The 13,151-nt window shown below is 39.3% G+C and overlaps 1 protein-coding gene across 1 annotated transcript; it reads left to right on the top strand.

Moving 5' to 3' along the window:
* Nucleotides 1-3,922: 3,922 nt before the first annotated feature.
* LOC311525732 (uncharacterized protein C5orf58) lies at nucleotides 3,923-11,580 on the top strand (the record flags this gene model as incomplete). Its single annotated transcript, XM_084638079.1, has 4 exons — nucleotides 3,923-3,993; nucleotides 8,403-8,493; nucleotides 10,316-10,409; nucleotides 11,417-11,580. Exons 2-4 carry the CDS (start codon nucleotides 8,434-8,436, stop codon nucleotides 11,578-11,580), a joined length of 318 nt encoding a protein of 105 aa, XP_084494205.1. The 5' UTR covers nucleotides 3,923-3,993; nucleotides 8,403-8,433.
* Nucleotides 11,581-13,151: the final 1,571 nt, after the last annotated feature.

Below are 13,151 nucleotides of genomic sequence, written 5' to 3' on the forward strand. Positions count from 1 at the left end.
TTCTATGATTCTATGATTCCATGAATTATTAAGTGCTTTTACCAAGAACCACTGCTGCATGGCTGGTGAGACTGGTTGGGAGCAATGGCTAACATACTGGTGTGGCCAGAATTACTGTAGGGCAAAGTTTCTTGCCCTTCTGAAATCTCAAATGGCTCTGGTACCATGAATGTCCAGGGAATGGACCAGAGGAGAACGCTCCATGGATTCTTAGGACAACATCATTGCAGTCCATTCAGATTTGTTTAAGGCTCCCTCCACCTTCACTAAATGTAAAAAAAATCAGGAAGGGAAGGAAAACCAGACATGGGCCTACCAAGGATTTGACCCCCAGGAGGAAAAACCCAACCTCCTATTTCCTGGAAAAATTGAGACGAAACTAATTACTGACTCAGATTCTGACCCAAAGCAACCAGATCTTGTGGACCAAACCCCTACTCCAAAACCAGGGACTCATATGACTTGGCTTGGAATGACAGAAAGATGAGATGTTCCAGGAAGTATATTGTTAATCAGCCAAAAGTGGAGGGGAATGTAATTATGACTCTGGAATGACTGGGTCATTGATTTACCCATTTTCAGTTATGGAGTAGACTGGCTCCCTCAGACAGAGTAGTGGGCCAGATTATTAGTACTTAAACTGGTGCATAATGCACTCTTACACTGGTCTATTCAGTACCCTCAGTGGCTCACCTGAAGACCAGGGAATGTCTCAATAAGAGGCTTTAAGATAATAGCCAATTAATTTAACTCTAGTTATGATCTATGCCACTCCCCAAATTCTTAATAAGCATAATGATAAAGGATCTTGAGACCTTTCTCTAGGTAAATGTCAGAACAGCCTAACACATCCATGTGAATGGAAGAGGATACTGCACATAGTCAGAGATAATTACAGTGTGCTGCATATACATCTGCTTTGTCTGCTCTGTTTTGGTGTGGCTTTAAGGAGATCTAGAAATGTCATGAAGCATTGTTGTAGACAGCTTAACAAGATATTCCAGCTGTTTAGATTTTAGAAGAGGAACCCTCAAACTGAGTCCAGGAACATTCTGTCACATTCTCCTTTGTGCCTTTTTTGTTTTGTCCTTCTATTGCATAGTTCACAAAGCTGCAATAGACAAGAAAATACCATTTGACCACGAGAAAAATATTTCTAACAATTTTGTTGGAGGGAAAAAAATGAAAGCAACATGATTTGCATAAACTGCATCTGACCAAGATAACCAAATTTTGAAGATGAGCACAACCTTCATATTAATTTAATTTAATTTAATTTAATGGCCATAGATTAATTGTTTTAGGGGATTGCATTAGCATATTGCAAATATTATAAAATGTTGCTAATAAGTACTTTAATTACTGTCTTGACATCTTAGGTTGTGACGAGACCTCAAGGGGAGCTTAATTGTGACACGTTCAAGAATATATTACATGCTTATCTCTACAATGGTGCTCATCAGTAAAGTTTAGAATATTGGAAAATGTTATTAATACCATTAAGTTAACTTGTGTATCAGCTATATTTCTGAGTAGTTAATGAGCTTGTCTATCCTTCTTTACGAAGGAGTTAAGACTTGATTAGATTTTTCAGTATTTGAGAGGTCTTTTGTGTGTGTTATTATGCTGAGCTTTCCATTCTCATGTTGGAATCCCTGCATAATTAAACAGTTTTGCAGACTGCATCGCTCAACATACAGCTATCAGACAAAACTAAGTTTTTCACAAGTGACTGAAGTATGTCTGTACAAAGCATACTGTATCCCCTTTTTGCTACTCATTACCTAACTTCCTCTGTCGCTCACTGAAGATGTGTTTCTGACAAAGATTGACTGTCTTGTTTCTACTAATGTTATAACTTGTACTTTCATATACTGTATTGGCTACATGTTAACAAGTGAACTATTTATATTTTCCCTTCAGTACGCCTGGCTTTCTTGAGTTGACCTGACTACAACATTACTGCAGCAGTGATAAATTCAGAATTTAAAAGGATCTATTGAAATACAGCCTAAGTGGGGCTCCATAGTGCTTGGTACTATAGAAACAAAGAGTAATAGATAGTCCCTGCCCCAAGGAGATTGCAATCTACATAATCCAGACACGCACAGGATGGAGAAGGGGTAGAACACAGCAGCAGAGTGAACTGTAAGAAGGCAGCAAATGATAGTTCAAGGATTTCTTTGTGGGCTGGATTTAGTTAGGAGGGAATCAAGTACATGGGAAAAAAAAGGGAAGGGTGAGAAGATATTGAAGGGAAGATGAAAGAGTAAGAGGAGCAGATATGGAGTGATGCTGAGGTGAAGAGATGGTGGGGGAGAGTTGGACCAAACAGCCAATCAGCACAGAGGAAGTTCAATCAAAACTACAAACTGAAATGCCTTTGCCAGTGTAAAGCTTCATTGTGTTTAAGAGGAAAGGGTTAAAATTAGTGGGAACCGATCACATTTGAGAGCCTAAATAATGATTTAACTATGTCTATGGTGTCAAGGTTCCTCCCCCACTCTGAACTCTAGGGTACAGATGTGGGGACCTGCATGAAAAACCTCCTAAGCTTATCTTTACCAGCTTAGGTCAAAACTTCCCCAAGGTACAAAATATTCCACCCGTCATCCTTGGATTGGCCGCTACCACCACCAAACTAATACTGGTTACTGGGGAAGAGCTGTTTGGACGCGTCTTTCCCCCCAAAATACTTCCCAAAACCTTGCACCCCACTTCCTGGACAAGGTTTGGTAAAAAGCCTCACCAATTTGCCTAGGTGACTACAGACCCAGACCCTTGGATCTTAAGAACAATGAACAATCCTCCCAACACTTGCACCCCCCCTTTCCTGGGAAATGTTGGATAAAAAGCCTCACCAATTTGCATAGGTGACCACAGACCCAAACCCTTGGATCTGAGAACAATGAAAAAGCATTCAGTTTCTTACAAGAAGACTTTTAATAAAAATAGAAGTAAATAGAAATAAAGTAAATCCCCCCTGTAAAATCAGGATGGTAGATATCTTACAGGGTAATTAGATTCAAAAACATAGAGAACCCCTCTAGGCAAAACCTTAAGTTACAAAAAAGATACACAGACAGAAATAGTTATTCTATTCAGCACAATTCTTTTCTCAGCCATTTAAAGAAATCATACCTAGCTAGATTACTTACTACAAGTTCTAAGACTCCATTCCTGGTCTATCCCTGGCAGAAACCAGCATATAGACAGACACACACAGACCCTTTGTTTCTCTCCCTCCTCCCAGCTTTTGAAAGTATCTTGTCTCCTCATTGGTCATTTTGGTCAGGTGCCAGCAAGGTTACCTTTAGCTTCTTAACCCTTTACAGGTGAGAGGAGCTTTCCCCTGGCCAGGAGGGATTTCAAAGGGGTTTACCCTTCCCTTTATATTTATGACATATGGGTTCAGTGGAAAAATAATGTATAATCTCCCTTGATATGGAAGTGCTTGAAGAGGATTAGAAGGGACTAGTGTAGTGAACTCCAAAATTGATTCCTTTGACAAATATTCTTTAAACGGAAAAGGATGGAGTGGGAATTGTGCATCTATTCAGGGATTAAATATAAATGTAGTACATGAGGTTTTCTTAACGCTATTTTATCCTTTCAATATCTTCTGCTAAATTTAGTGACTTGTTAGAAATCATTAATCTTGTTGAAAGTCAAGTAAAAAACACTAAGTGAGATTTTTATTTGTTTTTTACTGAGATTATAGTGTAGACATAATTTCTCTGGTGCTGCACAAGTGGAATTCATCTGACTGGTGGCGAGGTATGGAACGTAACACAACATACCTGTCTATGGAGTTAATTTCAGAGGAGTGAAGTGCTCCTATCGCCAAGGAAACAAAGCTTACAGTGGCTTAATACTAAGACGGTTTCCTGTGCAGAATATACTATACTTCCTACTAATCATGGTGAGCCATAGTTGCTTGCCTGAATTAGTACAAGGTAAAAATGAAGCTACAGCTAGCAATGCTACTGCAGAGTAAGTGAAATTATTTCTGTTCTACATAATTTTGTGCAGTAAGCAGGGAAAATATTAGTAGGTATTTTCAACTGAAGAATACACCTGTAGTTAAATATTGCATCTTTCTGTCTTAAGGTGCATTAAATAATTTACACATTTAGTGCCAGATATTTTTGAGCCTAAATTACAATATACCTAAACTGAAAAGTACCATTTAAAATATAAAAGCAACTTCAGAACAGCTTTATATGCAAATGTTGAGGAATTCACAGACTACACAAAATAAGCCTATGGTATTGATACTGTTTAAAAATATTTTCATATAAATGAAAACAGTCAACTGTAATGCAGACACAGGATGTTTCTAATGTAACCTGCTTAGGTGGAGGTGCAGAAGTAAATGAAATTGCTACTGAGATTGTAAAGCTTGATGGTGCTGTGGGCTTAGAAACCAGACAGACGGCATTAGCCAGACAGTATTTATCTAGCAGTGGGTGGGTAAAGGCTTTGGACAATCATTTACATGTTTTTTCACTCACTGGGCACAGCATATTTTACTAGTGGTTTGTTTGGTCATATCATTCAGATATCAAAATGGAGTCTCAATATTCTTCTTCATATACTTCGCTATTATTGTTCACGGTCTCCTCAAAAAAGGAGTTAATGTTCAATCTGGCTGGCAATTCTCAGTCTGAGGCTGAGAATTAGAACTTTTAATTGCCAATTAGCAGTCTAATTATGAAGATAAGCACCAGATGCTTGATTTCATTGATCTCAAAGTGAGTGAGGCACTTAAGTTACTTTGTAAAAAGAAAAGGAGTACTTGTGGCACCTTAGAGACTAACAAATTTATTTGAACATAAGCTTTCCTGAGCTTCAGCTCACTTCATTGGATGCTGTAGCTCACGAAAGCTTATGCTCAAATAAATTTGTTAGTTTCTAAGGTGCCACAAGTACTCCTTTTCTTTTTGCGAATACAGACTAACACGGCTGCTACTCTGAAATAAGTTACTTTGTGAATTCCATCCTTCATGAATAAATGGAAAATCCAGCCAGATCTAAACAATTTGTTTTCTAAAAGGGAGCACTTCATGTCAGGAATTCATAATAGGAACAAGGGCATTAATGTACCTTCATTTTAATTATGTTGCTGCATTGAACCTACCTGTAATGCATTTTACTCTGGAAGTGGAGTGTTTTCAAGTTTTTAAATGATTTCTGAATGGATTATTATTAGAATGAACATTTTCAGCTTTGTGCTATATGTCTTGTTCAAGAAAATATTATAGCTGTAAACTATTAAAGGAAATTTCAGAATCCCATATAACAAATTTGTATTGTATTTGAGGTTTTGCTCACTGAAATCCTCACATTCCATTTGCACCTATAGTTTCTTTGCACACACTAGATTGCCACACTCATGGACTCTTCCAGAAAAATCACCAACTTCTATAAAGATTGAGATAAGGAGCTGTCTTTTTTCTTACAGATCCACAGAAAGGATAAGACTAATTCACTTGCACCGGTGTTTCTGTGGGACCTTAAGCTGCAAGATTGTAGTATGGGAACTAGTGTATGTGTGAAGTGTTTCCTCTTTTACATTTCTCAGCTTCAAAGAAACCTCAGGCTGAGCAGTATAGGGTATTGTCTCTCTCTGTTACAGTAACAGTTAACAGTTAACTTGCTCCTCAACACAAAGAAGTGGGGTTCTAACATGTACTGTATTTTAGCTTTCACTGTTGTCATGCTAGAGCACTTTCATTCCAAGTTAAAACTTTGTGAAAACATACAGCAGAAAGAGGAAGAGAGAGGATATGAAGTAAATAAACCACAAACTGCCTTTTCCTCTCATCATATGTCTATTTAGCATACACACAAGAAATTCCACATGCTCGATCTCCTCTGAAGCACCAATGATCCCTTTTCCCACTAATGCCCAAGCAGGAAGCCTGAAGTGAAGACGAACAGTGATCAGCCTGACTAGTGCCTGACATATGTTGAGCAATGCTGCTAGCAATCATTCCTCTTCAGAGTGATTGTGCAGTGTCACTGGCCACAAGTACTACACAACCAGTGTTTACCCGTTCCTCAGAGAACAGCAGCCATGAAAGGATGAATCCCTCTATACTTAACGTTTGAACACCAGTTGCAATGCAATAGTGATTGAACCCTCCTTGCTCTGTACCTTCTGCCATTGTGTGTCTGTGTTAGCAATTCTTGCTGTTTTCGGTGGAAGCCAGGTATTTGCTATAACAGTGTGGATAATGAAATGTAGCAAAGTGCCTTCCTTGTCTTACTCCAAGCCAGGTCCTTGACAAGGTCTGAAATCAGTATAAATGAAATCTACACACATCTGTGCGAATGTAAAGAGATGAAAATAATTGGTTATCGCTAAGGAGTCAGCTGCTGTACTATGCAACAACTTCCAAACCTCCAGAGGCCAGTCTGGTTTTCTGTATAAATAATCAAGTATCAAGGGGTAACTGTGTTAGTCTGAATCCACAAAAACAACAAGGAGTCTGGTGGCACCTTAAAGACTAACAGATTTATTTGGGCATAAGCTTTCGTGGGTAAAAAAACACTTCTTCAGATGCATCTGAAGGATCATTTACTCACGAAAACTTATGCCCAAATAAATCTGTTAGTCTTTAAAGTGCCACCGGAATCCTTGTTGTTTCAATATAAATAATGTCTCAATACAATGAGATGAAACTTTTTCTGTAGACGTCCAGTCTTAACACAGTTCTTTAGTTGCCTCCTCTATCCCTTTTACCTTTCCTCCTCCCTCTTTAATCCTCCTGCAAAATTTATTATTCCCCTCCTCCCCAGCCCCTGTAAAACCCCATCTCTTGAAGTTGTCTGATTTAAGTGAAAATATCAGTTTTTATTTACTTAAAAATAAATGTCTGGCCTTCATGTTCTCAAAAGGGGACATGTCCTCTAAAAAGTGACACCTGTTATAGAACAGCTTGAAAAGGTGTCCCCTAAAGGCTGTGTATATAGGGCTATGTTTGGACCCAGCTCAAGGTACAAACAGGGTCTTGTGCAGTTTGGGGGAGGGGCAGCTGCTTGGCACCTAGAGGTCACCAAACCTGCTGAATCAGCAGCCCAGAGCTGTCAGCTGAACTAGAGTTCCCAGCATGCCTTGCTTTGGGCTCACAGGAAGCCATGGCACTTCCTGTTTCCGGTGGCAGCAGGTTTATCTTGTTTTGTGGAGAAAGGCGAGTCTCCCACTGGGTTTGGGGGGAGGCTCAGGCCTGCTGGGGAGCTACCGGGCTCCAGCAGGGTGGACAAAGGAGTGCAAGTCCCGGGGTGGAGTGCTGAGGGGTCCAGCACTGCCACTCCCGGCATTTACTTGGTCCAAACAGGGCTCTCCTCGGGGCAGGACGTTCAGGCCAGAGGGCTCCTGCTTTTGGGGAGCCAGCACTCAGGGCACTGTGCTGCACCTTAGCTTGTGCGTGTGTGAGGTGGGGCTGTGTCTGAGTTCCCTGCAGCTACACCTCGCTGATTTTATATATATCCCAGAGTCTTGACTAGGAGATCCCCAAACCAAGACCATACAGGGGGACTCCCTTCAGGCAAACACTGGCGTTGGGTTTTTCGTCTTCATATTGAGCCCTTCTGCAAACACTCTACAGGGCTCTCATCTCATTGTTGCCTGCTTCTTGTGATCATCAAAACAGGGCTGTATGCATTTTGGCTGCCCTGCACAGATCAAATCCGTGTCCTTTCACCATGTATAGCCTTTGTGAATCATATAGGTACCTCATGAACATCAAAACAGGCCTGTTTTCCCCCCACAAGTTCATGAAATTTTCTGTTTCCAGTGATGACACACAACACAAACTTAAATGTCAAAGTGAGGGAGTGTTGTTTAGTGGTTAGACCAGGAGGCTGGATCTGAGGAGATCTGGTGGTTATTCCCAACTTTGCCACTGACTTGCTCTTTGACATTGGGTAAATTACATATTCTCTCTGTGCCTTAGTTTACCCATCTGTAAATTGGTGATAATTACCCATTTGGTAAAATGTTTTTAGATTCTTAGATAAAAGGTGTCATATAAACACAGACTATTAGTGTTTTATGATTTTGTAGGAGGAATTGAAGACCAACCTTCAGAATGTTCATAATTTTGATCTCAGGATCATGGCTGAAACTACTGCAAAGGTACCTTTTCAGTAGTTTATGGTCAGTCCTTAACTCATAGCAGTTTAAAGGAAGGCCAAATCAGTTAATAGAAACATTTAGATTTAGAAAAGTAAAAGATTTCTTATTTAAAAAAGGTACCCACTCATTTGAAATGACACTAATGAAAATAAAAATGTAATCAGTGTTACCCAGTCCTACATTTTAATTTGTCTCTGCAATGCAAGGATATTTTACTTTACTGCAAAAATATGAGGCACACTTTCCCCCTTCTCTTTAGTACTCCTTTGTCGCTGGTTAATGATGTTTACATGATAGCAAGGTCCCCAGCTTGCGGGAATAAGAAACTGGACAAAACATCTATGTTAAAGGTAAGTTTGTTTTTATTGTTGCAACTTATCACCTAAGAACGCTTGGAGGCATAAACATATTGCTCATTTAGGAAACTTCCCAGAGCTTTTCCAAATAAATTATTACACTTTGTTATACTTCCAAGGTGATTCTCACAAACTATATATAAACTTAGAATGACAAGAAAAAATCAATGCATCTGAAATTTCTTTTTGTGTATGTTTTTCTGGAAGCAGCTCTGTTTAAAAAAAAGTACAGGCAGTTAAAAATTGGAACAGTCTTAAAATTTGCTACTTGCTTTCAAATGGTTTAATGCTCTTATTTCTCAAAAAATGTCTTTCCCCCCTAGAAACTAAAAAAAGAAAAAAAAAAGTTTGGTCAGGAGATAAAAAATGAGTAGTAGGATCTGAGCTATAAAATTGTCAGGATAGTTATATGTATTAATAAGCATCTGTCATATGGTATAAGTTTTCATTAATATATTTAATTTCTCTTGTCTATATTAACTTTGTAATGGCTCCATCTTGTGGCTAATACGTATAATTTAGGATTAACTTTCATTACAAGTTTCAGAGTAACAGCTGTGTTAGTCTGTATACGCAAAAAGAAAAGGAGTACTTGTGGCACCTTAGAGACTAACCAATTTATTTGAGCATGAGCTTTCGTGAGCTACAGCTCACTTCATCGGATGCATACCGTGGAAACTGCAGCAGATTGTGAAGAGAGTTGTCACTTTGGATGGGCTATTACCAGCAGGAGAGTGAGTTTGTGTGTAGGGGGGTGGAGGGTGAGAAAACCTGGATTTGTGCTGGAAATGGCCCAACTTGATGATCACTTTAGATAAGCTATTACCAGCAGGACAGTGGGGTGGGAGGAGGTATTGTTTCATGATCTCTGTGTGTATATAATATCTGCTGCAGTTTCCACGGTATGCCTCCGATGAAGTGAGCTGTAGCTCACGAAAGCTCATGCTCAAATAAATTGGTTAGTCTCTAAGGTGCCACAAGTACTCCTTTTCATTACAAGTTTCAGAGTGGTAGCCGGCTAGTCTACACTGGCAATGCTAAAGCGGCAACTCTTTAACATGCCTTGTGTGGTCATGGCGCAGCGCTCTCTCCCAGCACTCTAAAAAAACCACCTCAACCAGGGGCATAGCTCCCAGTTCTGTGGCACTGTTTACACTGGTGCTTTACAGCGCTGCAACTTGCTGCGCTCAGGAGGGTGTTTTTTCACACCCCTGATGGAGAAAGTTGCAGCGCTGTTAATTGCCAGTGTAGATAAGCTGAGGCCCAAATAAATTTGTTAGTCTCAAAGGTGCCACAAGGATTCCTTGTTGTTTTTTCATTACAAGTTTTGCTTTCAGTGTATTAAGTATCTTTTGGCACTACATTTTCTCATTCTTCTTTTATAAGCTCACAATGGGGTATTTTTAAACCAGACAAATGAAAGAGAAAACCTCATAAGAATCTTGCTGATTTTTACGTGTTTTTGCTACTAAGTTGTTTTAATTAAAATAATAAAAAGAGATATTTTTTTCTGAACATTTAAGTTAACCCCATTTAGGGGGAGGAGAGAGAACCCTGGGCAATTTTCATTCTTTTGCATCCAGTTGTAAAAAGGAATAACAGAAAAAGTGGTCATGCCTGATGGGAAACATAAAACATAAAACCAACATTTTTGGTTTTGATGAAAACTGGAACACTTAAAAAAATTTGTTTGCATGTCTCTCGTTTTCAAAAATGCACTTTTTAAAAAAAAATTGAATGAAAAATTCAAAACTACTAATGCTCAAAGATTGCACATATATAATACCAATTCTGATGTTATTTGTGTTTCCTATAGATGTTTAAGAGTGATGTTGCTGACCAGCAGTTCAGCCTGGAAACTGCAATTAGAAATATTGATAAAATGTCCAGTGAGTTGAAGAAGCTAAATGGTAATTCTGAGTGTATCTATCATCAAACTAATGGGGAAATGACTGAATTGTTTGATGCAATGTTGTTCTAGCCATGTCGGTCGCAGGATATTAGAGACACAAGGCGGGTGAGATAATACGGGATCAACTTCTGGTGGTGAGAGATTAGATTTCAAGTTTACACAGAGCCCTTCTTCGGGTCTGGGAAATGTACTCAGAATGTCAGCTAAATACAAGGATTGTTTAGTAGTTCTTAACACATATTTCAAGCAACCATTCAAGATGAAGTGGTCTGTTAACACCTCTCCAGTCATGGGAGAGGGAAAGGAAGCAGGGCCTGGGGCGGGTGGGGGGGACTAAGGCGAGGGCAGGGGGTGGGGTTATGGATTGTTATATCCAGTGTCTCTATTCAGTCTTTGCACTGGAATTATGGCTTTCTATAACAATCTGTAACCCACTAACAATGCCCCCCTCACTACCCCCAGTTGCCTCCCCCTCTTTCTTTCCCTCCTGTGACTGGTGGATTGTTAGTGAGCTACTTCACCTTGAGTGGTCCCTTGAAATATATCTATCTACTTATGCTAAATAATCTGTTCTATCTTTTATTTACCTCTGAGTACATTTCACAGCTGCTAATGAACTCATGCAGATTTTGTGACTATGTTGTTCCTTCTATTTTATGAAAGAAGAATTTGTCCCCTTATAGTGAAAAATTAATAAAATCATATTTACTGTACAAAAATAGGCTAATATTAACCAAACATGGAAAAGTCCTGCTTGATAACAGTTAATTCTTTAGCAAGTGCATACCATAGCTTCCTAACAAAAGATATATAGTAATACACTAATAACAAATTGTATTTAAATGCCTTGGAGAAATGCTATTATCCTTTTAATTTACAGAAGAGTTGAATGATGAATACTCTACAGTAAAAAAAAAAAAAAAAACTTCTACAGTAAATTTTGACCCATATGATACCTATTATACAGTAAATGTTCATGACTGTATACTGTACTTTTTCTAACAGTGCAAAGCCAACTGCTTCTCTGTGACCTTACTTTGAACTTCAGTCATCCTGTGAAGACCAACGTTTCAAGGGAGGTAGAAGAAAAGAAAACAAATTTTGAGGAATTACCTAATTCCATCAAGTTCCATGCTGATGCTTCCATTACCAATTCTTTAAGCCATTAAAATTTCAGCATGGTTTTCTGCTCTGGTTGAAGCTTTTATAATATGACATTCTGTGTTATCAGAGTATGAAAAGTAGTATCTGAAGAATGTTTCAATATGTGAAAAACAAATATTTGAATAACTCAGAAACAACTAAAATAATAAAAAGGCAAATAATTGGTCCATAGCCTATACATTTTCCAAAATCCCCCTTTTTATTAAACAGCTGAGGTTGCTGAGAACAGTGACATGGGAAACTAGATGGCTCAGGAAATTGTTTATAGGATATGATGTATTTCATGTCAAGTTAACTGATCTGAATCGAGACCAACTGGTAACAAAATTAGAACTATTTGCTACCAGCTAGATCATTGTTTCCCAACTTGGAAAGGTAGTGCTAAGCCCAGATGAGCTCAAGGGCAAGAAAACAGCACAGGGAGGGAAAAAAATGGCATGACGCTTTATTTGCCCAACTGTCGTCCTCACTACAAACCTATAGCTATGAGTAAAATAGCAGGTGACTTCCTGAAAGCCATTCCTCTGCCTGTAGTGACCCCCTAATGCAGCCAGCTACAAGATACTAAGGGAGGAGTAAGGCTGACAAACTTAGAAGCAAGACTCAAATCATGCACATGCCAGAAAATGGAATTAAATATAAGATCTTAGACAAATAATGGGACCCGTCCTGTTCCTTATTAAGTCAGTGGGAAAAACTATGGGGCCTAATATTTATAACTGATTCTGAATTACAGTTTATATTTTAAGACAGAAAATGTCAGTTTCATAAAGAATGTGGAATAGGCACTTATCCCAGGCCTATTAGCCCCACCCTGCTTGGTTGTCTACTCCCTGGGTAATGAGTTTGGGTGTAAGCCTGTGGCTTGGTCAGGTGACTAAACATCACATGATGGTAGTCAGGGGTTGTGCTTTATATAAAAGTGAGTCTTCTCAGGATGGAAGGAGATAGACCTCCAGGAAGGAAGGAGGTTCTTGAAGGGTACCTAGCAGCAGAGGGACCTGGGTCTGGGTTTGCCACACCAGCTAAAGGTAAAAGCCTGACTGGAGTTTACCAGCTAAAGGTAAAGGCCTGAAGGACAGGAGCAAAATTCCTGAAGAGGGAATTAGGAGGTTCTGAGGAAGGGTCATTCTAGAAAAAAGTAGTCTGGACAGGCCAGTACAGGTAGGTATTTGAAGGGAGATGCCATTTGTTTAGGGGTCCAGCCTGTGGCTCCTACTGATGGTCAGAAGAAGTTAATTTTCTCTTGACCCGCATCAAGAGAGTACAATTGGTGACTGAGCCATGTGATCTCACTCCCTGAGTAAGACCTGATGCTAGGCGTTGGATGTCTGTCTTTGTTTGTTGAGCTGTTTTCATGTACTGGATCCTGGGAGAGGTGTTTATTTGATATGCACAAAAGTCAGGAATAGTTTTTGAGAACCCTGAGAGTAAAGAAACTGAGATAGAGACAGGGTCTATCACCAGATGCGGTGAGACCCAGTTACATTGCCGTTTTCAGAGCCTGTTCTTTGCAGAAAGGAGTGGGTGCAAGGTTATGCATTCTTGGGACCCAATCTATGCAGGGACGGATTTG

Source organism: Lepidochelys olivacea, assembly GCF_965140295.1.
Source record: "Lepidochelys olivacea isolate rLepOli2 genome assembly, chromosome: 8".
In the NCBI taxonomy this organism is placed as follows: Eukaryota; Metazoa; Chordata; order Testudines; family Cheloniidae; genus Lepidochelys; species Lepidochelys olivacea.